Source organism: Labeo rohita, chromosome 13 (genome assembly GCF_022985175.1).
Source record: "Labeo rohita strain BAU-BD-2019 chromosome 13, IGBB_LRoh.1.0, whole genome shotgun sequence".
Taxonomy (NCBI): Eukaryota; Metazoa; Chordata; class Actinopteri; order Cypriniformes; family Cyprinidae; genus Labeo; species Labeo rohita.
The window spans coordinates 1,265,211-1,293,207 of NC_066881.1; the positions used below are offsets into that span (position 1 = coordinate 1,265,211).

Genomic DNA, 27,997 nt, shown 5'->3' on the forward strand with positions numbered 1-27,997 from the left:
ACTTACAAACTTGAATTCCTCATCCTAACTTAGAAACAAGTCAGCTGTGAAGGATGGATAATTGTGATTTAGATCATTTATCACTGTCTGAGGGGAAATTAAACCATGCGTTCAGGTCAGAAATAACACAATACACAGCAATAGTGGAGGGCAGCGTCACAACTACAACACTGCATCTACAAACCAGTGACGGTGGTGCATCTTGTAACATCGTAAGTATGAAAAGACGTGTCTTTTTATTGCACTACAAATATATGTTAAATTAAGACTAATATATTTGTATAATATAAGTTCCCGCAGGTGTCTTAACCGCGAGTTCATTTTTAGCTTATGTTCCTAATGTTTCGGTCTTTAAAATAAATGACAATTACTTTGCAATTTAGCCTAGTGCAGTGACATTAAATTTTTTTTATTTATTTATTTATTTATTTATTTTATTTTTGCTTGATTCACTGTATTTGTACGTAGATAGGTCTATATATGGGCAATAGAATATTGATGTTTTTACATATCAAATTCTCCCAGTTATTTGGTGATGGATCAAGAACTATTAAACTAGAAGATGGGTTAAATAAAGTAGAGATTGAGGTCGTGTCTGAAGATGGCACATCAAAGGTGTATAGCATTGCTGTGACCAAACTGTCCGCCAGCGCAGCGCAGCTGAGTGATCTGACCACACAGGGGGGGACACGAACTTCACCCGGCCTTCTCTCCATCCACCTGCGACTACTCATGTGAGTCATTTCAGAACTACATTGTGTGAGGATTGTCGTTCTCATGGTTGTTCAGTTTAAGTCATTGTGTTTCTATGATTTAGGTTATGTACATTTTGACTGCTGTGAGGTGAGAGTTTGTCCTCAAGCACCAGATAAGAGCATGCAGACTGCTGTGAATGACGCTTCTTGCTTTGAACCCGTCAAGTTAAATGCGGGAGAAACAGTAGTAACTATAAAGGTGACGTCGGCAGATGGCGCCAACACTCAAGTGAGAACTAAAACCTGCCACTATCCAGTGGCGATTTCTTTAAGACTGCAAGGGAAGCTCAGCTTCCCCTATAATGTCACAAAATTAATGGTCAAATTATGTACTATTGTATTAACATTTTATTGACTAAAAATGCGTTAGAAAACGTTCATCTCAAAGACGAGTTCGTTCAGAATCAGTTAGATATAGCAGGTCGGCTGACTTGATTTTCTTCTCATACATTCCCGTAGCGTCACAGTGCATTTCCCCGTTGAAGCCCAGCGTCCATTGACTTCAATGGGGCTGCTTTGAACGTTTTTTTTCAGTGCTTTGAAACTAGACGGTCATTGGATAAACGCTGCGATTATGTCCCGCCCACGGACGCTCAGCGTCTCTGGGGGTGAATGAGGAGCAAATGAGGAGTGGGCTGGCCTGGACTCCGAGCTTCTGCGTGATGATTGGAGGGTCTGTCGAAAGATTGCATCTCCTTTTGACTGACAGCGATTTTGTACTATAAGGAATCGCTGAAGCTATTCGCGCTCAGTCCCATCGCGGATTTCTCAAGTTCAGTCGAAATAAAACTGCTGCAACCTATTTCTTTATATTTGCTTGGCGAAATTGCTTGATTTTCATCATACATTTCACACAATTATACACCACATTCCTTGTTTCACTTTTACAGAGTTTAATATTTTTTTTAGATCGTTCATTCATTCATTCATGTATTTAATGTAGTAATATATTATATATAGATTACTACATTAAATATTAACATGGAGGATGACTATAAATTAATATATATATATAGATTACTACATTAAATATTAACATGGAGGATGACTATAAATTAATATATAAATACTAAAATACTTTAGAAATAAATAAATAAATCTCCATAATAACCTTATTTAAATTGCAAAATATTTATACTATATAGTAGCATCTGACTAAAAGAAAAAATACATCATATTTTGCATAATAAAACTAAAGCTTTTTTTTTTTTTTTTTTACGATTGTTTGCATTGTGACTTACTTATGACAATAAGGCACATTCTTGTGAATAAATAAATAGACAATTTTACGATGTAGGCCGAAAATGAGCTTCCCCTATTTGACAAAACAGTAGCCGCCACTGCCACTATCATAGTAAAATACACGTATCCATAAATAACTCCCACAAGAACCACAGTGCTACCATATTTTTTTCAGTCTTTCTACAGTAAGTTGTAATGTTGAATTAAATGTTACTGGCCATTTCTTCATAATTATTTGTTAAATTTACAAGCAGTGTCTTGAGTTTCAAAGTGTGTACAATAATATTCCCACGTTAATTTTTTGTTACATTCTTCCACCATGGAATTACCTTCTGATATAAGCACAGACCTCTTCTAATAATTTAGCAGTGCTAGGTAGATTTTTCACTGATTCGAAATTACAGGACACAAATTGTAGTTATTAATGTAATACTATTTTATTTAATAGACTACTTTTTTTAGACTTTAATTTTAGATTACTTATGACCTAACTCATTTGTCATGTTGATTTAAATAGGATAATCACATATCATATTGATATAAATATACAAAGAGAAAGAAAATATATTCCATTCATGGTTATTAGCAACACGATGTTCATTAAACATTACATTATGTCAGGGTTTCCCAAACTGGGGGTTGAAAGCTATTATTATTATTATCATTAAATCATAAAAATTTAAAATTTGAATAAATAATTTAAATAATAAGTTTACCTGCATGCCATGTCATGACCATTAACCAAAGTCAGAGAACCGTGGCTTATTACCTTAACATCTCAGGGATATTTCCAGTAAATTAGGTGAAACAGGTTCAGCTGACAAATAAAAAAAAAAAAAAAACTTTTGGAAATACTTACATGAAACAAAATGTACTTACCATGTAACTAAGTTATGGAACAGCCTGTAGTTACAGTTTGTAATTATGTAGATTACTACTGTTACACAACAGACCGAATCTGTTACACAGCTACTTGTACATTTAAGTACAGTCTTGATACACTTTATTTTAAGTAGCTTATGTCTGTGTACTTACATTTTTAATTATGTTGTATAAAGTGAGCAAAACATATGTAACAGTAGCTGCCTATTACATCTACATAATTACAACCTGTAATTACAGGCTGTTCTGTAACTTAGTTACATGATAAGTACATTTTGTTTCATGTAAGTACAACGGCTACTACTAAGTACTTAATTTGGTAATTACTCTGTATTATGACACCTTAAAATAAAGTGTTACAAATGGTTCTAGTATTTAGTAAACATGATGGCTACATGTAATACATGTATGATATTTTTCAACATCATCAGCACTTAGATTTAGCTGACAGTTTCCATTCATTTATTATAAGTGATGACAAAAAAAAAACAAAAAAAAAAACGGAGAAAATAAAAGAAATAACTTTTTTTTTTTCAGGTGTACATTATAAACGTTACTAGAGAGCCAGTTCCTCTAGCTGTGACCTTCTGTGATGTGAGAGACCAGATGGAGTTTGAGTGTCCTGTATCTTTAAATGCCCTGTACAAACCCGTGTCAATACATCAGAGGTGAAAGCAACATTTCTGTGGTCAAACCCCTCCATAGATTCTGACATTCCCATTACAGTATGTGTGTCTGTCATGTTTATATGCAGTGAACCAAAGACAATAATTTCAGCCCCATATATTGACATGCTGATGCGGAGGTCAAAAGTCGATCCGTTTACTGAGCGTCCCTTGGGAGAGGCCTGGAAAGTCCTGGAGTCAGAGCTCGACCAGAGAATGTCTAACGCTCCTGTTAAATGTTTCTTCTCATATCGTGGTATGAACATCATTACAGCCAGAAAACAACACCCTAGCAATCACATAGCTCACATAACTTTCAAAACTCAGTCATACCCAAATAACATTCTGACTTTATTTTTGCTATTTTAAAGGTGAATTTATTCCTGCATGTTGGTTTTTAACAGGATGCAAACAGCAGATGAGATATGCAGAGATTGGAGCACATGCAAAAGAGTGCCATTACAAACCGTCATCAGATCTAGATTCTGTGGTCAGTTTGACAGGTTCACTGCATCCAAATTTGCTTCTCTTTAAAGATCTATGTTTCTATCCAGTTTTACACACTGGAAGATTGCTTAGTAAACAGTTCTACTGTTTGTCTACTCTGCTCTTTGTTGTTTATGAAATCATTTGTATCACTGCAGGACATTACAGAAACAAACTGGTACAGAAAATATTTTGCATCTTTACATAACTTGGAAATAATCACTGATCACACGCTTGAGGTATGGACGGTACATTGTGTTCTGGATGTGTGCCGTAATACAGAATATATAAAACTCCACCTGGTTCTTCTTGTTCAAAAAGATTCGAAACTGGGAGAAAAGATTGCAGACGGCATTTGGAGAACATGATGTAGATAGTCTGATTGCCAATGCAGAGCAACACTTCAGACTCTACAAGAAAAGGCTTCCTAATCCAGGTAGAGTTGACAGAACCGCTGAGTGTGCAAAAATGAGAGTTTTTTAGATTCTGTTTCCATCTGTGCAGTCTTGGATTGTGCCAGTCACAACTGTGGTTCTGAAACACTCACTGAAACCACTATTTTACTTTAATCTTAAGTTTAACTAAAATAAATAACAAAGTTAAACAGATACCATACATTTGGGTTGTACTTTGATTTTAATAGCTGTCTTAAGAAACTGGTACACATTCTCTAGCAAGTGTAAATAGTTATCATGTGTTGTTGTTTCTTCAGGTGACATGATGCAGTATGATCCAGGACAGTCACCTCTGGATGATCTGGAGCAGGCTGCCATCCACTACGCTACTGCCATTAAGGTTAAACCTCACAATGCTAAACTGCACTTTCTTCTTGGGCAGACACTAGAGGAGCAGTACTACGCAGTAGAGATGTACGGCCTAAAAAAGGAGGTAGGAAATAGGGTATAGAGTCAATGCCAAACTAGCAAATTAAAGGGACAGTTCACCCATAAATGAAAACTCATCATTTACTCAGCTGTTCCAAACCTGTGTGAGTTTCTTTCTTTTGCTAAACACAAACATGGATATTCTGAGGAATGTTGGTAACCAAACAGTTGCTGGTAGCCACTGACTTCCATACAATGGAAGCATTGGAGGTTCATTGCTTCCCAGTATTCAGTTCACTGAAATGAGCACTAGATAAAAAGGGGATATACTGCATTTAAATGAAAAATTAGCCTAATTTGATCAATTTTGTTTTCACAAAACTAGTGTTGTCAATCAACACACACCTAATGTTCAAACTTGAAATTATAAATATATTTTAATATCAAATCTCCAAATTAATGTATAAACAACATAAAGACAGTAAATATTAATTAACTGTTTAATGTAGGGCTTTAAAACGATTAATCGTGATAAAAGTTTGAGTTTGCCTAATATATGTGTGTGTACGGTGTGTAATTATTATCTATATATAAATACAAACACATTCATGTATATATTTAAGAAATATTTACAATTATATGTATTTATTATCATTTTTATTAATTTATATGATATATAAATACATACAAATTTTGTACATAAATAACATATTTCTCTTAAATATATACATTAATTTGTGTGTATTTATATATACATAATAAGTACACACAGTGCACACACATATATTAGGCAAACTCAAACTTATATTTTGTATGCGATTAATTGTGATTAATCGTTTGACAACCCTAGTTTAATGGCATTTTTTTACTAAGATGCCAGATGCCTCTGTTAAATGATTCTTTTTAATAATCAATTTGTAGGAACAAATGTAGTCATTCAACATGACAGTAAAATGTGCACCATAATTTTTAACATTTATTAAGCCTAAACTGTTAGAACATTAACATATATTCTAACTTTTAATTTGAGTAAACTTATCAGTTATAATGTAATGTAATTTAGCTGTTCCTTTAATATAATGTGTTGTGTATAGTAATAAAGTGATGTTTCTGTATCTGTCAGTATCAGCTCTTTCTGTTTGAATGACAGCTGTCAGTCCTTTTTTTCCCCCAGCAAGTATATTTTTTGCTTTTATTTTAAAATAAATCAGAAAATCACTAGTTAAAACATTTGGCGTCAGTATTTTTATGTGAGGATCGGTTAGCACAGCCATTAAACAGAAAAAGTAATGCATTGTTTCTGACAGCCCTACTTTAAACACAAAAATGAAATAAATGAGGATAAAGTCATATGGACATAGTAAATACCAAAGTGAAGCACATTTTTAAAAAAATGCCGTCTAAGCTCATAAGTGCTAGAGCAGCATGAGTATCTGCCACTGTCTGAACACCTCAAACCCCTAAATGACGTAAGTGTTCAATCAAAATACCAGATTTTACTTAACAGTGTGTATTTATTAATATCGTTCTCATATTAAAAGAGCCATATGTTATAATGCGGGAGCTGACTGTCTGAAATCCCACAGGCTCAGGAAGATGACCAGGATCTTGGCCAGGCCAAGTCTGCCGGGAGGCAGGAAGAGATCTTGGCCATCTGCAGGCTTCATGGCTTTCCTGGAACACCGACAACAGAGAACCAGCTCCAAGCCCTTGACATGGAGATACAAGATCTTAAACAGCAGAGCCAGTCAGCAAAGGCTGATTATGTCCAGACACTGTTCCTCTGGCTGTCAAAAAAAGCTGGAAAGGTGCTTATGTTGCTTTTTTTCTAGCCAGTGAATCACACTCAAAGTTTGTAAGCATAAAAAAGGCATAAAAAAGAACTTCATGTTAAATGGCACTTCCTTTTTCTTATTCTTTTTACATTTTGTAACAGGTGACAACCAGCAATACGGTGCAGTACTGCCACATACTATATCAGGGTGTCAAGCAGATTACTAGAGAAGATTACTGATAGAAATTTAATGCAAAAAGGAGATCACAGAAAGTATATGGCTTCCTTTCATTGCAGTGGTCACATTGTTTGTCTGGTCTGTCACAGCAGGATGGCAGCAGTGTTGTGTCTGATGAGAAGTGTTGGCTCTATCGAGCCCTGCTGAAGTATCTGGACGCCTGCTCACTGAATGCAGACAGCTGGGAATATAACCTACATGTGGGCCGTTTGCTGCTACTGCAAGGGAAAAGCAATGAGGCACTGAAGCACCTTCAGACTGCGCTGAGCCTTCAGCCCTGTCAGCCAGCTATCAGGTCTGACCTATCATACTGATGCCATTTCAGAGTTTTAGAGTGTTACTGTGATTAGGGCATTAAGTTACTGTGTTTCTGTAGGTTTTATACTGGCTTGGCCCTGCTGCAGCAGAAAGAGGCGGCTGCAGCCTCCGAGCGTGAGGTTGAGTTGTTCCTAACTCAAGGCCTGGAAAATGTCATGGGTCAATTCTTTGTCTCACATGATCACAAGGAGTATGTAAAGAGTAATTCACATTGATATTTAGTGACTTTTACTGTTTTAATCCAGATTAAATTCTTTCATTTCATTTTTCTTTTTTGCAGACGAGAGCAGTGGGACACTGGATACGATTGGTCCGTTGTGAATGCTCAGTTTCTACGTGGTTGTCTCAGTTTGGCGGCCTTGCTTTCCAAAAACTCACCCTCTGACCAGGCCTTGAGTCCAGAGCAAGTGTATCACATGTATGTTACACAGAGAAACACTTTAAAAGATCTGTGCAACTGTAAAGTCTCAAAGGAATAGTTCACCAAAAAATGTAATTTGCTAAAAAAATGTGCTCACCCTCAGGTCATCCAAGATGTAGATGAGGTTGTTTCTTTATCAGATTTGGAGAAATGTAGCATTGCATCACTTGGTTACCAATGGATCCTCTGCAGTGAATGGGTGCCGTCAGAATTAGAGTTCAAACAGCTGATAAAACACATCACAATAATCCACACCACTCCAGTCCATCTGTAAACATCTTAAGAAGACAAAAAGCTGGGCATTTGGCTTCCTCTGGTGTCTGAATCAGGAGAGAAATCCGCACAGGTCAAGCAAGCGTTTACAAGCCAAAGCAGTTGAAAACAGCTCTAAACAAATATGTGTGTGCATTTTGATGTGAGAGACAACAGGAGATGGACTTTTTCACCCGAGGAAGCGTTATTATGGATTATGGACTCTGGGAGTGAGGTTGTATGGAATACATTTTCAGCAAATTTTCTTTTTCGGTTAACTATTCCATTTTTTCCCCCTTTATTTTATGCAGTAATACACTGTATTACTGTAGTAAATGTGGTATGTAGTTTCCTGCCTGCCCTTGAAATCTGATTCAAAGATTTAAGACCTGTTACTATGAGGAGTTCATGCTCTTTTGAACTTTTCATAGTACATTCAACTCTTATCTCAGGATCAAGGATTTCATTTTGATTTTCCAGTTTATTTATTTACAATTTATTTCTATCATTTAATTATCCTCTCTAAATAAAGACAACAGTTCGCATGAGAGTCAGTCTGTCTGGTGTCCCAACAGCGTCTCTGGGCTTGCGGCGCAGGGCATCAGCAGGTGTGTGAATGCGGGTGAGGTGCTTCAGCAGCTGGAGTGGGTGCTGCTGGATGCTCATTTTTCTCTGCTGCAAGGCCTCATTCTGCAGGAAAGAAACAGCAAACAGCCCTGGATAGTGAAAAGATGTCAGGCTCTCACGTCTTTGATACGGCTCTCATCCATCGGCCCCTGTAGGGAGCTTCTGGACTTGCAGGAGAAGGTAGAATTTATATTCTGATTCTGATTTCTGTTCTTTAACTGTTCTAGTAAGAATTATTTTGTATTTGTTGTGAGGAAATACATGTCAAAATGATATGCAACTTTATGCATCAGTTCCTAAATTATAATTGCATTTATTGCCCCCCTGATCTAAACAAGATAGGCAGTCTAATGTTATAATCTGACTGTATATAAGATATCCATTAACAGAAGCACTCTGCATGACTGTGTGTAGGTCTGTCAGATGGGAGTGCTGGCGGTGCCCCGCTGCAGTCGTGCTCTGTGTCTGCTGGGATTGGCACAGCTGGATCAGAGCGACAGTCACGCAGCAGCTGAACGAGGTCAGGCGGCGCTTGCAAACGCTTGCCTCAGTTTCCGGGCCAGCATTGAGTTAGAAGGTTCCCATCAGACCGGAGAACCACCCGAGCAGCTGACCAGTAAGTACAGTCAATAATTTAGCCAAAAACGAAAATGATTATTAATTATTATTCACTCACCCTCATGTCAGTCCAGACCTGTTTTGTTTCCCATACATCCATCATTCATTAAAGATGAATGAAGGTCTTATGGGTTTGGAATGAGGGTAATTCATTTTTGGGTGAACTATCCCTTTAAAAGCAGAAGAAGCTCTTTGTGCTTTGTCGGGTCTCAAGTCATCCACAGCCTGTGTTGCTGATACGTAGTTCAAGGGACATTTTGAAGGAACATGTTAAGTAATGATGCTGGTCTAGATGCAGCTGTAAAACCTTCTGTGGGTGACAGCAGCACCAGACAGTTTCTATGCCACTTGTTAATAACTCATAAGTAAATGCATTGTTAAAGGGGTCAGATGATGTTGCTAAAAAGAACATTATTTTGTGTATTTAGTGTAATGCAATGCAATGTTCTTACGCTATTTAAAACACATTATTTTCCACATACTGTAGATTATTTTTACTCCTCTCTGTCCCGCTTTTCTGAAACGCTTCCATTTGTACAAAACTCATCGTTCTGAAAAGCAAGGTGTTCTCTGATTGGCCAGCTATCCGGTGCATTGTGATTGGCCCAATACCTCAAGCGTGTGATGGAAATGTTACACCCCTTACCATGTTGTGATGCGCAACGAGACAAAAACAATAAAATCCATTACGAATGAGGCATTTGTTGCATCCAATGGGGACGTAACTACTGATTATAATGACTCATACTGTCTTTTTTACACGTTGCGTTGTGTCGAGTAAATGTAACACCACATCTGCATTTGCGATCGTAGAATGAGAAACAACAAGCACTACTCTACACTGCTCAAAACTATTCAACGTTTGAATAGTCAGTAGCGAATTCTTAAAATATGAAAACGTACTTACAGGCCGTGAGTCAGAAGCACCAGACTGTCCTTGCAAAGTTGGAATTGCCCCACTTTATAGCCTTAACCCTTTGTGTACAGCTGGCATTGTAGGCAACTCTCTCAGATTCAGAAAGACTCCTCCGAAAAACGCGCAGCACCTGCTCGAATATTTGCATTGTACTGTTCCGGATTTCTAGTTGTGTTCTCATTTGGAAGGCTAAACAAAGTTCTTTCGCTTTCGCAATGGAACACACAGCATCTCCACAACATGGCGGCTGCAATACTACAGCCAGTATACAAAGTTATGCCTTCTTTCTTTGCATATATATTTGAGTGGTCTTATTCAAATCTACCCACACCGTGATGTAGACATGTGGGGGCGTGTTTGAACGAGCCGTTTTAGGAAGGCGTGGCTGAGTCTTAACTTTCATAATAAATATCTCTTTGGGCTTGAGACTTTGGAATTTTAAACTTTACAGATCTTATATGTGACCCTGGACCACAAAACCAGTCTTAAGTCGCTGGGGTATATTTGTAGCAATAGCCAAAATACATTATATGGATCAAAATTATTGATTTTTGTTTTATGCCAAAAATCATTAGGAAATTAAGTAAAGATCATGTTCCATTAAGATATTTTGTAAATTTCCTACTGTAAATCTATCAAAACTTCATTTTTGATTAGTAATATGCTTTGCTAAAACTTCATTTGGACAACTTTAAAGGTGATTTTCTCAATATTTAGATTTTTTTGCACAATCAGATTCCATATATTCAAATAGTTGTATCTTGGCCGAATATTTTCCTATCATAACAAACCATACGTCAATGGAAAGCATATTAATTCAGCTTTCAGATGATGTATTAATCTCAATTTTGAAAAACTGACCCTTATGACTGGTTTTGTGGTCCAGGGTCACATATATGCACAGCTTGTAACACTCCAAAGACAAAGGAAAACAAGAAACCGCATCATATGACTCCTTTAAAGAAGTTCACTACCAGAACAAAAATTTACAGATAATTTACTTACCCCCTTTGTCATCCAAGATATTCATGTCTTTCTTTCTTCAGTCGATAAGAAATTATGTTTCTTGAGGAAAACCTTTCAGGAATGTTCTCCATATAGTGGACTTCAATGGTGTCCCCAAGTTTGAACTTCCAAAATGTAGTTTGAATGCGGCTTCAAATAGCTCTAAATGATTCCAGCCGAGGAAGAAGGGACTTATCTAGCGAAATGATAAGTCATTTTCAAAAACAAATTGACAATTTACATAATTTCTTAATCTCAAATGCTTGTCTTTTCTCGTCTCTGTGATGCACATGCATAGTCTGTGTAATCCGGGTCAATACAGTTAGGGTATGTCGAAAAACTCCTGTCTTGTTTTCTTCTTCAATGTCAAAATTGTCCTACATCACTGTTTTACCTTTTTTTTGTAAAGGCCGTTTGATATACTTTGCATGTTTACTTTAAAAAGACAGGGTCTGTACTTCTGCAACGATGTAGGATGATTTTGATGTTGGGGAAGAAAATAGGATGGGAGTTTTTCGACATACCCTAACTGTATTGACCCGGAAAAAAAATTCACGCAGACCTAGACAAGACGGGTGTTTAAGGATAAAAAGTATATAAATTGTCAATTTGTTTTGAAAATCACTGATTGAAGGGTCTAGATAAGACTGGGCCGCATTTAAACTGCAGTTTGGAAGTTCAAACTTGGGGGCACCATTGAAGTCCACTATATGGAGAAAAATTTGGAAATGCTTTTCTCAAGAAACATAATTTCTTATCGACTGAAGAAAGAAAAAGATGAACATCTTGAATGATAAGGGGGTGAGTAAATTATCTGTAAATTTTTGTTCTGGGAGCAAACTTCCCCTTTAAGTAAATATTATCTTGAAAGGAAGTTCATAACTAGTCTACTGAGAACAGTTTATGCTGGAATTTGGGGACTGCAAGATGTTTAATCAATCTAGTGTTAGATATGATCCTTTACTTCATAAATGACTCTGTAGACAACACATTCTTTTACTTTAAATTGGAGAATGTTTTGCATGTTAATTAGAGCAGGCATGGTGGAAGGATCATTTAGATGCAGAAAACAACAAAAAGGTCAAGCATGAAGCTCCTGAGCCCAAACCAGCGGTTGAGTCACCTGAGGGTTCTGCAGACGGAAAGAAGCTGGTGAGAGGCAGAGGAGCTCCGGCCAGAGGCGTCCCTACATCCACAGCGAAGACCTCTGCTCCTACACGAGTCAACAGGACAGCCACAGCAGCCAAACACACGCCTCAAGCTGCTCAGTAAGCATAGCACATCACACTGCACCAGCCCTAAAATATCTGTGAATACTGAAATTCTTTCATTGTTCTTAAAGGGGTCATCAGATGCCCATTTTCCACAAGTTGATATGATTCTTTAGGATCTTAATGAAAAGTTTATAATATACTTTGGTTAAAAATTCTCAGTGGTTGTGTAAAACAACACTCTTTTTACCTTGTCAAAATCAGCTCTGCAAAAATCATCTCATTCTGGTGGAGGCTGCTTTAAATGGGCTGCTTTAAATTGGCCCCGCCCCTCTCTTCTCTCTGTGGAGTGACGAGCCTGTTTACTTTAGCCGCATTTAGCCACTAAACTAAAATTATTTTTACAGATTAATTAAAAACCACTGCATGGATTTTTATCATTATAGGGTAGATGACCCCTTTAAAGGAGAAGTCCACTTCCAAAACAAAGATTTACAGATAATGTACTCACCCCCTTGTCATCCAAGATGTTCATGTCTTTCTTTCTTTAGTCGTAAAGGAATTATGTTTTTTGAAAAAAAAAAAAAGAAGCATTGTCCTCCATATAATGGACTGATATGGTGCCCAGAGTTTGAACTTCCAAAATGCAGTTTAAATGCGGCTCCACACGATCCCAAATGCGGTTGTAAATGATCCCAGCTGAGAAGGGTCTTATCTAGCGAAACGATGGGTTATTTTCATAAAAATAATACAATTTATATACTTCTTAATGTCAAACGCTCATCTTGTCTTACTCTGTCTGGACTGTTTTTGTTCCGGTTTATGACAGTTAGTGTATGTCGAAAAACTCCCATCTCATGTTCTCCCTCAACAAAATCGTCCTATATCGCTGTTTTACCTTTTTTGTTAAGGGTGTTTGATCTTCTTTTGCATGTTCACTTTGCAAAGACTGGGTCGGTACTTCTGCAGCGATGTAGGATGATTTTGAAATGATATTTGAAGTTGAGGGAGAAAATACAATTGGAGTTTTTCGATAGGGTTGGGGTACTCGGACTCGAGTCCGGTCTCGAGTACAATTTTTAGGCGACTCGGACTTGTCACCGACTCGGATGCATTTTTACTCGGACTTGACTCGGACTCGAGCCTTTCGGACTCGGAAAATATCCCGAGTCCGTCCGAGTCCAGAGACAGTTGACGAAAATGTCACTGACTCAATGCATTACCACGAAAGTCTTGTCCAGTAGCTACTTGAAAGCCGACGGGTTTATGCGCACACACACTCAAAGCGCGCTCACAGAACGCGCCTCTCAGTCAGTGTGCGAATGCCGAGTTCTCTTTCGCTTCTAATAGGGTCTGTTACTGCTACACACATGCTCGTATTGAGACTATTCATGTAAATGAAGTCGGTTTTGTCTTGAGTAAACCTGAACAGCTCGGAGAAATACTGATGCGTCAAAATATTTGAAATGTACGTCAGATCTTAAAGCGACAGCAGCGTAAAGCTGCAGCCGCCGACCACGTCAAACAATAATCAAACAACAAAAGAAAAAGAGAAAATCACTCACTGTTCTTGACTGAATCACTTATTAACTGTAATAAGAATTATCTTTAATGTATACAGTGAAGATTTTGCAGTGTTTTATTTTAACATTTATTACTTCATGAAATGTCTGTAGTCTATTTCTGTAATAGCCTTTATATAGACCTACATAAAAAAAAAAAACCTACAATTCTATTTTAAAAAAGATTCTATTTTAAAAAATATTATTTCATTTGTATTTTTGATTAATATATGTATTAATACTTTTGATTGTAGGTAATACTTTAAGAGTGCTCAAGAGTGTTTATTTGCCTTGAGCTTGAGAATGTTTTACTTACATTAGTTGATTAGTTTTTTTCTGTATTGAAATTATTATTATTTAAAAATGGTGGCAGTTTCTAGCTTGAAAGAAAAATAATTTTTCTAACGTCTTTGCAGCAACAGTTTTTATGGGTCTAAAACCACCTTGGGTGTGCATGATTTTCTAATAATTAAGTGGCTCATCATCAATTATTCCTTATATAATGTAATTTATTGTAATTAATGTAACTATAAATGCATTTAAAAATAAAACAGGTGTGAGTTTGCTGTGACTTATGGAAAGTATAGGTAGGGCCATTGACTAGGTTTATCCCTCACAACCTCATTTTCATTCAAGAAAAAAAAAAAAAAAAAAAAATCATATACAACCCAAAACACACACAGCCACAATCAGAAATAAAAGAGGTGCATTTTCTGCTCTTAAGGTCCCATTTACCAAGATACCTACTCCTTTACCCCCACCCTTGAATTTATACATTTACTACATCAATGAATAAAGTCAAGTCTTGCCCTATAATTTTTGACATTCTAAAACCTGTTTCACTCTAAAATATGTCACATTACATAGGTCAGCCATAACTTCTGTTGCATGACTTTAAATTTGCTAAGCAGAGTATGGACACTAATTATGAGATGTTGTGAAATCAAAAATCAAAATGGCAAGATCCACTAGAGGTTTGCTTTTCTTACATTTCAACTGACACTGCGTTTTTCTAGTTGTAAAGATTAAAAACAGGGGTGCCCAAACTCGGTCCTGGTCCTTGGTTTAGCTCCAACTTGCCTCAACACACCTGCAGGGGGTTTCTAGTATGCCTAGTATAAGCCTGATTAGCTGGTTCAGGTGTGTTTAATTGGGGCTGGAGCTAAAATCTGCAGGACACCTCCCTCCAGGACCGAGTTTGGGCACTCCTGGGTTAAAACAATGTTAAGATACTGACAAACAGTAGTGTTTCCTTGGACTCGGACGGACTCGACTCGGACTCGGCCCTTTGGGACTCGGACTTGAGTCCGACTCGGTCCATTTTGGACTCGGACTCGTCTCAGACTCAATTGGTTAAAGACTCGCACTCGACTCTGACTCGACTTAGGTGGACTCGAACCCAACACTATTTTTCGACATACCCTAACTGTCTTGAACCAGAATACACAGAGTTCAGGCAGAGTAAGACAAGACGAGCGTTTGAGATTAAAAAGTATTTCAATTGTATTTACATAAAACATAATTTGTTTACGACTGAAGAAAGAAAGCTGTATGCTGTTACATACACATACAGCACAGCTTCTTGTACCTTTACAACTAGTGGTTCTCTTATTCACAAATGATTGGTACTTTGATATCTGTCTCATTCAGAGGCAGGACAGGATGGCATTTGGTTGCCAAGAGTGATGGAGCTGGAAAGACAGCAGGCAAATCGAGCATTAAAGCTCAAACATCTCCTTGTAAATCTAGGCAGGAGCACAGCCCTCTTCAAGATAAACCAGTGACTTCAGCAGGTTTGCTCAGACTCTAGACTCAACCTAAATGGCTAAAAACATGACAGCCTGTATTGTTTTCTGATATGAAGTCATATTATGACAATCACTATTCTTCTCAGTGGAGGTTGGCAAGCAGGACAATGACAGCACAGTCTCAACAGCTCTGAATGAGAAGTCCTATTTGCCTCGGCTTGGCTTAGCCAGAGCTCTGGCGCGAAACGCCGACTCACAGAAACAAGCATGTCATTTTTACCGGGAGGTCATTGACGTGGCACCAGAGGTGAAAGTCCCTTAATGCAAACTTGATTAGACACCAGTTTCACACCATAATGGTCAATTTCACTACTATTATGTGTTTTAGGTGCATGATGCGTACATTGAGCTGGCCAATCTGCTGTTGAAGGATGATCCTCTGGCTGCTGTGGACGTTTACAGTCGATTCCCACTGAAGCCTGTATGTGAACAAACCTTTGATGATGCTTTCATAACAGGAGAGATTGTGCATATTCTGATGAAACATGAACTGTATGAGCATCCTCAGCTACTGCCCAACCTGATCGCACATGGGAAAGTCATGGGGCTTGGTATGTTTCTGAGATTTTGAGATCTATCCATCTATCTTTTTATGTATGAGATCAACTCTCAGAGAATTTTTTTGCCACAAACTGAGTAATGTTAGTGCTGAAATGAAAACATTCTGCTTTTGTATTTGAAAGGATGCCTTGAAAAATATATTGAAGCACTTGAAGGGAAGTTCATGACCAGTCTTCTGAGGAGAGTTTATGCTGGAATTCATGACAAATCAGTGGACAATGAGGAGCTGCAAGACTTCTTCAGATTCAAGTGCTGGATATGATCTCCTTAGTGTGGGACTGTCCTTTATATGCCTTTTTAAATCCACCATAAACAGATGTTTTGGTCTAAACCCATTCTGGCATTGTCTGGCATGTATTTTTAGTCAGTGTGAAACAGGATACTCATCAAGAAACAAAGTCAGGTGGGACAACAGAGAACTGACTGGATGTTGAAAAGTCAGCATTACAGAAAGAGAGGAAGAGCAAATTGTTATAGCTTGAAAAAAGATTGCAAAGACAAAATGTATATTTCTGATTAGATTTTTTTTTTTGTAAAATAACTTCACCATGGTGTTATAGGCCTTCACACATTGTGCATAAAAACACCGGTTAATATCTCAAAGAATTATAACAATTGTTTTCTTAAAAAAACAAACAAACTCAAGTATCATTGCACATACAAGCTTAAGATGTAGCATGTGGCATGTAAACAAATATTCCAATTTGTCTGGGAATAATAGTAGAGATGTTAACGCAAGTTAAGTCAGACTGTGTTGAGTTTGGTCACAATGAGAACTCGTACAGACTGGTCAAATGAAGAGCAAACGCAGAGGCCCTGTTTGTCTGGGCTCCAGTCTAGACTGGAAATGGGTTGTGTGGATAGAGTGACGTTCTGCAGAAGATTCACAGACCCAGCGACGCCCATGTCTACATCATCGGCACCCTTTTTAGTCCTCTGGGCCGGATACTCGCTGAAACAACAGAGAAACAATGATCGATCAAAAATGGCACAGTAAGAATATGATGATAATAATAATATTATAATAAAGATGTTAATAATATTATCTCAAAGAAATCACTTACTATTTCCATAGATGCAAATTACCAGCTCCACCGGCTGTCATGAAGATGTCACGGTTTTGTGGCAAATGCCTCACTTGCCAAACTGTAGACTTGTGAGCCTGAAACACAGAAAGCAAATGCTAAACACTCTCATAAGAGTAGTATTAAGAGTAACATTTTTGACAGTAAAAGTGCAAAACAAAGATATAGGATGCAAAGGCACTATTGAGGCAGCATAACAGTGTCTCATGATTCATGCACTACAAACTAAGTCTTCTGAAGTCTTTGTGTGATGAACAGAAAGGAATTTAAATCATTATTCAGTGAAAATCCCTCTTTATAGATTTTGAATATTTGTTATCATATACTGGTTTGCAACCTTATAGTTATCATATGGCTTCAGAAGAATTAATACAGTGCACAAAGCTTAAACTTTTATGCTGCTTTTCCCAATTTATTGTAACTGCATAAGGGCAAATGAAACTGTCATTGTCATTCTGCATATATATAAAAAAAAATAATTAATTAAAAAACATTTACATACAGCTGAAGTCAAAAGTTTACATACAGTAGTTAACATCTGAAGTGGATCAATGTTCATCAAAGTTGTTCTAAGACAAGAACAGATATTGTTTTGGTTTTAGGACAACTTTGATGAAAGGTTTTGATCCACTTCAAGTGTTGACTAGTCCCCTCAATTGTCCTCAGTGTGAAAACATGGATCTCAAAATCAGTCATTGTTGGGAAGGGTTCAAATAAAAAAACCTAAAGAATTTCTGGGACTTAAAGGATTTTTCTGAAGAACAACGGGCAGTTTAACTGTTCAGGACAAACAAGGGACTAACGAACAAAACTGACTAAATCACTAAACAAAAAAAACACATCTGTGGATCAATACAACAACACAGCATTAAGAATGAAGTGTGAACTTTTGAACAGGGTCATTTTTATAAATTCAACTACTATTTTCTCCTGTGGACTACACGTAAACTTCTTTAATGTGAAATATCTTATTCAGGTCAGTACAAAATAAAAAATAAAATGCATTTTGAATGATCCCTCTTATTTTGGTAAAATAATTAACATTTTGCAGATTCTGCAAGGTGTATGTAAACTTTTGACCTCAACTGTACCTTTCCCTTCAATTACTGCTAGCATTCTGAGTCCTGCATACCTTTTCAGACACTGAAGCGAAGCCTTTGGTGGGGTGCTGGGTCCTCATGTCAAACACGTGAAACTTGCCCTCTAAAGATGTTGCCACTAGTTTGTTCATGTTGATGTCTTTTCTGTCAAATTCAACAGAGCACACCTGCCAAAGACACACAAACAAAAAAAAAGCACAGAAGTTTTTACCCATTACACTACATGTACTCAAAACTGGATTGCTCCCACTATAATGAAGCAGCTCTCAACACCGGACGCCCCCGCTGCATCGTGACGTGAATTCACTTAGTGGAAACCCTGTTTCTATTCCTGATGTGCTGCTTAGCCACTTTACAATCGCTGGCCATCTGAAATTTAAATCATATCTGATGGTTACTTCAAAGCCATTTTGTTACATTTACAGTCTTCTAATTTAAACCATACTTTATTTTTAACCATATTTATACACAGCCAATGTTGTACAAATGCATTTCAGATGGGAGTGAATGACTAAATGACACTGATCAGATGTTATTTTGATGTTGCTGTATCTGAAGTGTACTTGAGGACACAGCTAGTGTGTCTGTGGTTAGTGAACACTCACTGTCCACACAGGCAGCTAGACAGCACTGATTAGATGTCGGGAGTGTTTAATAACGTACACTGAAATAGTTTTGAAGAAGCAACATGCAGAAATCAAAGCAAGGGATGTAACGATGCACCCCAAGCCAGCTGAAAATCGATGAAAATATGTGATGATTCAAGTCAGTTGAGATGTTAAACAAATCGTGATACAACTGGGGGTGGGGGTTTATATGAAAGGGATAATTCAACCAAAAATTGTTATTAATTACTCACCTTTATGTCGTTACAAACCTGCAAGACCTTCACTTATCTTCAGAACTCTAATTATGACAGACAGCAACGCAACTAACACGTTTAAGGCCCAGAAAGGTAGTAAGGACATTGTTAAAATAGTCAGTGTGACATCAGTGGTTCAACCCTAATTTTATGAAGCTACGAGAATACTTTTTGTGCACAAAGAAAACAAAAATAACTTTATTCATTCATTTCTTCTATTCCTTGTTAGTCGTATACGTGTGACACAGGAGTCAGCAGTCTGACATAGAACACGCATGTGCTGCACCTCGTTTGCAAGCAGAGGAATGCACACATATGCGTCGTGCTATTCTTGTGAGCGTGCATCAAAAACTGACATGGAAGAGAAGAAATTGTTGAATAATTGTTGAAAAGTTGTTTTGTACTTTTGTGATTTTTTCAGTGCATGTGTGCTTCTTCCTTGCAAACAAGCCGTGGCACATCTGGGTTCTACTACTGTACAAATGGGCATCGAAGACTGACAGGGAAGAGAAGAAATTGTTGAATTTCTATGCACACAAAAAGTATTCTTCATAAAGAAACTTCATACAATTATGTTTGAACCACTAATGTCATATGGACTATTTTATCGTTGTCCTTACTATCTTTCTGGGCCTGGAATATCGTCGTACTGTTGCTGTCTTTGCAAGGTTAGAAAGCTTTTGGATTTCACCAAAATTAATTAATTTATTTTAATTAATCTTAATTTGTGTTCTGAAGAAGAACGAAAGTCTTACGGGTTTGGAACAACATGATGGTCAGTAATTAATGACAGAATTTTCATTTTTGGGTGAACTATCCCCTGAATGTATCCCTGAGGGGAACGGACTGTCTTTAGCAAAGTTCAGATAGCATCTACTTTTCATCTTGTCTCTGTATAACATATTAAAGTAGTGTTAATAAGTGTAGTGTTGCTTTGTTTACAGTGGTAAGTGTTGCTGCTGTTCCATAAGCGCCACCTTGTGTCTCATTCAGCTCGCCTGCTGTTTCGTTCAGATGTTTTATGTTATATAGTTTTACAAAAGTAGTCAGAGCATTCCGTTTTTCCTTCAGATTTTGAAATTATACAATCTAATTTAAATCAGAAACTACTCATGCTGAATGTATGCAGCATCTTTGTTTGGATTGTGATTAAAATACAGTGGTTGCATCTAATTTTTTTAGATGCAAAGATTTATTTTTGGCATTTTCACCTTTATTTTGACAGGACAGTACAGCAATGACAGGAAACGAAGTGGGAGAGAAAGAGGGGGGTGGGATAGGGAAAGGTCCACGAGCCAGGACTCGAACTTGGGATGCCCAGGGCGCAACGGCGCCACACGTCAGTGAGCTGCCCACAAGGCCATCGGCGCCGACAGGTTGCATCTAATTTTAATATAGTAGTCAAAATTTGAAGTGGATTAACAAAAGGTTCAAAGTTGTCCTAAGACAAGAATGGGTATTGTTTTGGTTTTAGAACAACTTTAATGAAAGGTTTTGATCCACAGACAGAGCATTTCTTTGTTTGTATGAGAGAGAGAAAAAAAATGGTTATTTGAATTATTTATTTATTTGATTTGGGATTTATTTTAAAAATTCAATTTAGTTTAGTTTTTTTTGACATATTTAAATTTCACGGAGAAACGAGCAGCATTTTGTCAGAGAAATAATAAAAGGACACCTTTTTTTTTATAATAATTCGTCAAAAAAAAAGTTTGAGAACTTGTACAGTGAAATCAGTATCATCAATCATATCGCAATATGAGATGAATGAATCATTACATCCCTAATCAAAGCACATCTAAAATTAAATACGTCTTACCCACTTACCCCATTTTTGATGTTTGTCTCCCATCGTAAAGACATATTTCTGAGATCAAATAACTTGATGTCACCATTGTCATATCCAGCACACACACAGCGGTCCTGGTCATTGAAAGCGTGACCTGGAGATAAAAACATGCTTGTATTTCTAGCTTTAGAAAGCACAGACAGTTTTTGTTTGAAATGACACTCTGCAGTGTCATTTCAAACAAATGACATTTGTACTCTGCAGCGGTTCCTACCAGAACCAGTCTAAAACCAGTCTTAATATAAAAAAAAATGTATTATAAGTGTACCGTAGTTATTCAGGATAAGCCAAAAACACAGTTTGGAAAACGGATTCACAATGTTTTCACTTATTGTATCCATTTTGTAAGTTATGAAAAGTTACAGACGGTTCTGACTATACAAACCCTGGGTTAACATTCTTATTTGCATGTTTGCTGTGTCAGTGTCATTGATTGGATGAATGTAGCACTCGACCCGTTTACATAACGGCTCTTGAATGGACTTTTCAGACTATAAAGGAAAGACGCATTAGAACAACAATAACCTGGGGTTAAGCACAGTGTGAAAAGCCCTCATGATATTTTCAGGTTTTGCATGACCATGAGAACTCAGAATGAGAGTAATCCATCAAAACCTCTATTCCTAAGTTTTAATGGGACACCTACAATATGAGTCACACAAACACCCACCAAAAGCAACAGTCCAGCAGTCTCTTTTGGTTTCTCCCTCCACGGGCTCCATGTTCACCACAGGTGTGTCTTTTTGTCTGGAGTCCCACACCTTGACTGTGCCTGGTAATAAAACCACACAGGCGATTATCACATGGCATTATCAGATGAAAACAAACAAAACTTGTTTCATTATAAATGAACTTTCCAAATTTGTCCTGTTTTCAAAAGTGATTTGCAAAGTAAGTCTAGTCACCATCTCTGCTGCCAGTGACGATCTCAGGGGCCCCGTCACCGATGCCCAGTCCTCCCACTCCATCGATGCTGTTTATGATCTCCTTGTGCGCTTTTACCGAGTACACCGGGCACTCCGGCACCTCCAGATTCCTGCAAAGCAAAGCTTCCATCTCAGATCGCACATCACTGCAAGCCGCCACGGCCTGAAATATGGACGAAAACCACAAAACAACCAAACATTATAATACCAAACGTTAAGACTGCCGTCAAAGTCCCCCGTGGCCAGATGCCTCTGCTGGAGAGATGTGGCTCCAAATGTCCCGCATTTGATTGGCTTGGCTTTTTCTATCTGGAACAAAGTACAAAAAAAGGCATGCTCATAAAGCATATATTTATAATACACAAGACAAACACGACAACACACCGCAGGGCTGACTTAACAACCATGGAAATAGTTTCACGTAAATTGTAGTCACGATATTGACTATTTGCATCGTACAACTGCTAAAAAATGACAATAAAAAAGTTATTTGCTGTCAAAAATAGCCTCCAAGTTCGAACTCGTCAGTTAAACTAAGTTTAAGAAATGTTATTTGTCTCTGAAGGCGTTCATAAAAACTGCATTTTAAAAGCAATTCTAAAAAATCGTTTATTATTTATCATGGCTGGGATGAGGCCCGTATAAACAAACCGCTTTGCTGTTGCCATGACAACCAGGTGTTAGGAGATTTCTAGAAAGAGGCTAATCTGCCTTTGCTAATAAATGTGGCCCAGCCTTCGCATGTTTGCTGTCCAGCTAAACAAATCACACCTCTTTGACCAGCTGCAGCTCTCCGTGCTGGATCTCATAGATCTGCATGACTCCTGTTCCTCTGGCGAAGTTTCCCATACAAACGAACTTGGCGCTGCAGGGAATCCATCTGCTGTCAAACACCGTGTAGTTCAGACTCTTCTGGATGTGCGCGATGATTTGTGGCTTCTCGAGCGTTGATGACATGTTGCTTAGCGTTTAACTGAAAAGCAGAAGACTTTCAGTCAGTTTGGGCAGAACACAGGAGATGTCAGTAGTGCTGCTCGAACAGTGCGCTCGTGGGTTTCCTTTTGCGATAAGGACCCTCCCACAACACATAGCTGGCCTACTCCTAGCCTGACCAAAATGAACGGCTAATCTTTACCATGCATATAGACTATAATAATAGTTTATTTTATATTTTTAAACAAGATTATTCAATTTAAAATAATTTGGCAGCTAACCTGGAAACACGTAATTCGTTTAATGCGCAGTAGCATTTGGCACTGATTGGGCAGCAATAAGGTCCTTTCTGTAACATGGCAGAAGCCACATGTTCGTGGTAAACATCTCTGCTGAACTGTAGTATTTAAAATCTCTTTTCACGATGGAGTCAGAATCAAACACGCCAGCGGAGGTGAGCGCTACTATGGACTGTGATGGAAATACGGACACATTTCAGAAAGTCAAGTCAAAGAAGAGCAATAAACGGAAGCGGGACGCGGCTGAAGTGGACATGCAGACTGAGGAGACAGTAGCGGCCAAGAGACCGCAGTTCCCGGCCTTATCAGGAGACCTGCTCACGGTAACTGTTCTTGTCCAGCGCTCTGCGTACACTATTACAATCTGTGCAGGAGCTTTAACTGGAGAAATACACGGGGAACTCTCTTCACAAGTGTCTATGGATCTTATTTTGAGTCCGGTCTTTTTAATGAAACGTTCGAAGCGGTTAGAAACGATTTTCTAACAAGTCCGTTTGCATCGGTTCTCAAACAAAGCGATTCTCGAGTCAAAAACTCACTCTTTAACCCTCGTAATGTACATTAAAATTTTTCTGCTAAAAACATTGATCAGCAACTTTTCAGTAACGAGTGAAGTGGAAAAAAGTTCTGTACCATGTTATTACTGCATTCATCTCTTTTTAATTAATAAAATTCTTCGAAATGTAAAATTACACAGTGACACATCAAAAACAGTGATGCAAAATATCTCTCTCTATAGATTTATGTGTAGAGGAGAAATCTATTATATTGTTATATGCATTTTATAAGAACATGTAATTACCAGTAACCCAAATATCAATTGAGTCCAAAGTTATGGAACCCATTTATTAGATTTATTTTGGATTTATTTCTAAAAAACAACATGAAAACAACATCAACTGAGGGTTTGCACTTCAGTTACCCAAATGTGTGGCCATATTGGCGATACTCGGATGTAAACAACAACATCGATTGCACGATTAATGTACTACTGAATACGTTTTTCCACTAATTTATGCTGTCTAAAGTACAAAAAAACGTGCTGAAGCTGCTAAATCAATAGAGAAGGACTTGGTAAGCAGGAAAGGGCGCAATATTTTGACAAACTAAAGTTAATAGGTGGTAAAGATAGTTACGAGCAGTATTAAGATACTGGCCTAATATTTAACCTACCTGACTGGAAATTACAAGAACAAACATGAATGTTGTTAAAATTCTTGTCCAGGAAATCCTGGTTCAGTTTGGCCAACCACAAACACCTTTAGTTTTTTTGCATTCTTCTCCTTGATTTGTTGTAACATTTGGCAGTCTATAGTACTCCAAATGTTCCTGGTTGGACTAATTAGTACAGCCCAAAACATGATGATAATTGACCATTTTCAGCAGCAATAATCAGCAAAATATGAGTTTCATCCGGTTCTGTTGCATTGTTTACGTTCAGTGTCGCCAATATTGCTGTTTGACGATGTGTTGTGAAAACACTCTATATTACTCTAATAAATATTACTGTAAAACTGGATAATCTCTTCTATAACAAAATGGACCCAAATGTCTTGTGATTGTTAAATCTAAGCCCATACTGAGTCTCTCTCTCTCTCTCTCTCTCTCTCTCTCTCTTTCTGTCCTTGTTTTCCTGTCTGATGTTTAGTGTCCTTTCAATAAAGGCAGTGAAGCTCATAAATGAAAGTGGTGTTGTTTGTTTCAGGGAGGCACAGTTGAAATGAGGAAGGTTCCTGTTCCTTCTCACCGTTACACTCCTCTGAAAGAAAACTGGATGAAGATTTACACGCCCATCGTAGAACATCTGCAGCTCCAAGTGCGATTCAATCTCAAGAGCAGAAATGTGGAGATTAGAGTAAGTGCTGGTTATGTTATTAGTGGGAAATTATCATCTGAAGTAAAGTCTAATCATTTCTGGCAAATGAAGTGCAGTTCAAATGAAGTGCTGTTCTTTTGTAGACATGCAAAGACACAAAAGACATCAGCGCTCTCGCCAGAGCTGCGGACTTCGTGAAAGCGTTTGTTTTAGGCTTTCAGGTGGAGGTGAGTGTGACTGAGGTTATTTCTCAACCGTGATAGGTTGAGTATTCATGTGTGTGTACGTTTTGCCATTACATTTCCAGAAGATCCTGTCATTGAATGTGGTTTCAAAACGCTTGCGAGTATTAAAAGCATTAAGACAGATGTTGTAAAAGCTGATTTAATTATCAGTTGCAGACTTGATTTTGTGATCAGTTCTTACTGGCACTTTAACAAATAAGTTGTAAATGCTTATTCAATTTGTTTCTTAACACTCAAAAATGCTAGACTACAATTTTGGATTTAGATGATGGTTCCTCTAATTATTGGCTGATGCCTCTGGCTGGTGCTCAACAGAGATTCATTTATTTATTTAAAAAAAAATACAATGAAAATGGAAACTGTAAAATCTAAAATAGTTGTTTTCTATGTGAATGTATGCTAAAATTTAATAATAACTTGTTGCTTTTGATCATTTTAATGTATATTTTTGATGAATAAAAGTATTCCCCAAAATAGTAATCCCAAGCTTTTATAAGTTAGTGTGTGTAAATGTAAAGATATATTGAATGTCTTCAAAAAACAGAATTATTATTATTATTAAATGGTTGTCTTATTCACAGACAGTGCAATAACGTCATAAAGGTGTTTTATGGTATGTCAATCCACAGGATGCTCTTGCTCTGATCAGATTAGACGAGCTGTTTCTGGAAACATTTGAAGTCACAGACGGTGAGTCTTTAACCACAGTTACTTCACAAGAGTGAGTTTTGTCCAGTTGCTGAATTTTGTGCGTGTTTGCAGTCAAACCACTGAAAGGAGATCACTTATGCAGAGCCGTAGGCAGGATAGCGGGGAAAGGAGGAAAAACCAAGTTCACCATTGAGAATGTGACAAAAACCAGGATTGTGCTCGCAGACACGTGAGTGCACTCAAAATGCATTTTCTATTCTTTTGAATCTTTGTTTTCTGAATTTGAATTCTTAACATTGAATTTGGGCTGAGAATATGGCAAATTTTCACAATACAGTTTTTTTTTTTTTTTTTTTACATATTACAATATTTTAATGGACTTTTTATTTGGCCTTCAATTTTCAAAAAGTGTCATTACGTGTGTTTTTTCAATTAAAAATATATAAATGCAACAGAACCAACACAACGCTAACAAGCTACAAGTTAAGTTATATATGGGCCATTCTACAGAATTGATTCAAAGTCAAATTTTGTATGTACTGTATGCAAATTGTTTAATATCCAGTGTACACATTTTAACTGTGCAGTCAATTCTCATATTAAATTTTTGGAACATTTGTCATTTACCAAAATTTGTCACTACCAAAACACAGTGATAATAATTTAAATAGAAGGGTTATATTGACTTACATCTATTTCAAGTGTGATTTATGAGATTTGTTGTATTTATTTTTTTTTTATCCAGTTTTTCTTTGTAAAAAGGAAAAAAGTTGATAATACTGATTTTAAAGCTAAGGATTCATTAGATTGACCATACATTGAACCAAACACCATCATAACTGTTTTTGACAAAACATCCCATGTTTCGGTAGTGACAGTAATACTTTGGTAGCAACCACACCACATCACATGCATACTAAAACACTACAAAACCAAATGAAAATACAAAAAATTTGCACAACTGGACAAAAATTGTTTATTTTCCCAAAATAAAGGATTATGCGTTCCCATTTGTCACTACCAAAACAATGATATGTTTGGGCGTCACTGTCATAGTAGTGACAATTTTATGGGATAACACCCAAAAAACCAAAGATGTCACTGCTGAAACTTTTGGTGAATGTTTCAGCTGTGACAATTTTAGATACTTATGAACCTACTGTAGCTCAAAGATTCAAATCAGCACATAGTTAGCCAGCACAATTCTGAACAGTGGTATAGAAAACTAAATGTTATGGAATAACTCATAAAAGCCAATGGAATAAAACAGACTGTTTTGGTAGCGAAAAAAATCAAAAAGACTTTTTTTTTTTTTTTTTTTTTTTTTTTGGAAAACAACAATGGAATAAAATGCAAAAATAAATAAATAAAAATAAGTTTAAATGTAGGGGCTAGGGTTGGGGAATACCACCTCCCAATTGAAAGTACCCAATAAATTATGATTTTATATATATTAAGCTTACTGATATTTTAAATGTTATTGTGGGTTTCAATAGATAATAAAATGATCTTAGTAAACATCTTAGATTTGAATACTTTGGTTTTTTTTTTGGTAGAGTGGCTCATATATGTGCACTTTACGACTGAATGCAGAGCTGATTCTTTTGTTTTGATTTATTTTTTTTATACAGGAAGGTTCACATTTTGGGATCTTTCCAGAATATCAAAATGGCTCGAACAGCAATATGCAACCTCATTCTCGGTTAGTGAAAATGAAACTACTAATATATGCATCTGAATGAAAAAAAAAAAAAATATATATATATATATATCATAATAACAGAAAGTATTTCTGCTTCATGTAACTTTTCAGGAAGTCCTCCATCAAAGGTATATGGCAACATCCGGGCGGTGGCGAGCCGTGCAGCAGAGAGGTTTTAACACATGAAGAAACGTACAACTCATGGACTGATGCAGAAATAATAATTTACATGATTAGTGCCATATTGGCCTGAATGTGTGTATGAATGATACGGTGACTGATGTGAGCACCGGTGGACGGCTGACTCCTCAAACAGTGGACCTTCAGATAATAAACACTTCATCAATGGAAATGAGACTCATGT

The 27,997-nt window shown here is 37.2% G+C and overlaps 4 protein-coding genes across 4 annotated transcripts; 3 read left to right on the plus strand and 1 right to left on the minus strand.

Annotated features, from left to right (window-relative positions):
- Nucleotides 1-900: 900 nt before the first annotated feature.
- LOC127175470 (uncharacterized) lies at nucleotides 901-6,898 on the plus strand. Its single transcript, XM_051126550.1, has 9 exons — nucleotides 901-984; nucleotides 3,417-3,547; nucleotides 3,634-3,800; nucleotides 3,949-4,034; nucleotides 4,189-4,269; nucleotides 4,352-4,466; nucleotides 4,743-4,918; nucleotides 6,441-6,662; nucleotides 6,791-6,898. Exons 2-9 carry the CDS (start codon nucleotides 3,486-3,488, stop codon nucleotides 6,866-6,868), a joined length of 987 nt encoding a protein of 328 aa, XP_050982507.1. The 5' UTR covers nucleotides 901-984; nucleotides 3,417-3,485; the 3' UTR covers nucleotides 6,869-6,898.
- Nucleotides 6,879-16,684, plus strand: LOC127175140 (uncharacterized). The gene is made up of 11 exons (XM_051126042.1): nucleotides 6,879-6,908; nucleotides 6,956-7,161; nucleotides 7,243-7,374; nucleotides 7,465-7,602; nucleotides 8,433-8,664; nucleotides 8,899-9,100; nucleotides 12,057-12,291; nucleotides 15,447-15,589; nucleotides 15,691-15,851; nucleotides 15,933-16,155; nucleotides 16,288-16,684. The coding sequence occupies exons 1-11, from the start codon at nucleotides 6,879-6,881 to the stop codon at nucleotides 16,425-16,427; spliced, it is 1,842 nt and encodes a 613-aa protein (XP_050981999.1). The 3' UTR covers nucleotides 16,428-16,684.
- Nucleotides 16,685-16,690: 6 nt separating this feature from the next.
- On the minus strand, nucleotides 16,691-23,055 carry dnaaf10 (dynein axonemal assembly factor 10). The gene is made up of 8 exons (XM_051125154.1): nucleotides 22,759-23,055; nucleotides 22,196-22,296; nucleotides 21,967-22,097; nucleotides 21,732-21,833; nucleotides 21,040-21,155; nucleotides 18,383-18,517; nucleotides 17,230-17,327; nucleotides 16,691-17,117 (listed from the first exon to the last, which is right to left on the minus strand). Exons 1-8 carry the CDS (start codon nucleotides 22,942-22,944, stop codon nucleotides 16,910-16,912), a joined length of 1,077 nt encoding a protein of 358 aa, XP_050981111.1. The 5' UTR covers nucleotides 22,945-23,055; the 3' UTR covers nucleotides 16,691-16,909.
- A 193-nt stretch (nucleotides 23,056-23,248) lies between these two features.
- On the plus strand, nucleotides 23,249-27,990 carry pno1 (partner of NOB1 homolog). Its single transcript, XM_051126019.1, has 7 exons — nucleotides 23,249-23,542; nucleotides 24,925-25,074; nucleotides 25,179-25,262; nucleotides 25,910-25,970; nucleotides 26,043-26,160; nucleotides 27,563-27,633; nucleotides 27,745-27,990. Exons 1-7 carry the CDS (start codon nucleotides 23,345-23,347, stop codon nucleotides 27,810-27,812), a joined length of 750 nt encoding a protein of 249 aa, XP_050981976.1. The 5' UTR covers nucleotides 23,249-23,344; the 3' UTR covers nucleotides 27,813-27,990.
- Nucleotides 27,991-27,997: the final 7 nt, after the last annotated feature.

Excerpts from the sequence above, each read along its gene's own strand:
- LOC127175470 (XM_051126550.1), top strand. The coding sequence starts at position 3,486 with ATGGAGTTTGAGTGTCCTGTATCTTTAAATGCCCTGTACAAACCCGTG. Across the intron at positions 4,270-4,351 it reads TCACTGATCACACGCTTGAG|ATTCGAAACTGGGAGAAAAG; the intron begins GTATGGACGGTA and ends TTGTTCAAAAAG. Across the intron at positions 4,467-4,742 it reads GAAAAGGCTTCCTAATCCAG|GTGACATGATGCAGTATGAT; the intron begins GTAGAGTTGACA and ends TTGTTTCTTCAG.
- LOC127175140 (XM_051126042.1), top strand. The coding sequence starts at position 6,879 with ATGCAAAAAGGAGATCACAGAAAGTATATG. Across the intron at positions 12,292-15,446 it reads CACACGCCTCAAGCTGCTCA|AGGCAGGACAGGATGGCATT; the intron begins GTAAGCATAGCA and ends TGTCTCATTCAG. Across the intron at positions 15,590-15,690 it reads TAAACCAGTGACTTCAGCAG|TGGAGGTTGGCAAGCAGGAC; the intron begins GTTTGCTCAGAC and ends TATTCTTCTCAG.
- pno1 (XM_051126019.1), top strand. The coding sequence starts at position 23,345 with ATGGAGTCAGAATCAAACACGCCAGCGGAGGTGAGCGCTACTATGGAC. Across the intron at positions 25,075-25,178 it reads GCAGAAATGTGGAGATTAGA|ACATGCAAAGACACAAAAGA; the intron begins GTAAGTGCTGGT and ends GTTCTTTTGTAG. Across the intron at positions 25,263-25,909 it reads TTTTAGGCTTTCAGGTGGAG|GATGCTCTTGCTCTGATCAG; the intron begins GTGAGTGTGACT and ends GTCAATCCACAG.
- dnaaf10 (XM_051125154.1), bottom strand. The coding sequence starts at position 22,944 with ATGTCATCAACGCTCGAGAAGCCACAAATCATCGCGCACATCCAGAAG. Across the intron at positions 21,834-21,966 it reads CGTCACTGGCAGCAGAGATG|GCACAGTCAAGGTGTGGGAC; the intron begins GTGACTAGACTT and ends TTTTATTACCAG. Across the intron at positions 17,328-18,382 it reads TCGCTTCAGTGTCTGAAAAG|GCTCACAAGTCTACAGTTTG; the intron begins GTATGCAGGACT and ends TCTGTGTTTCAG.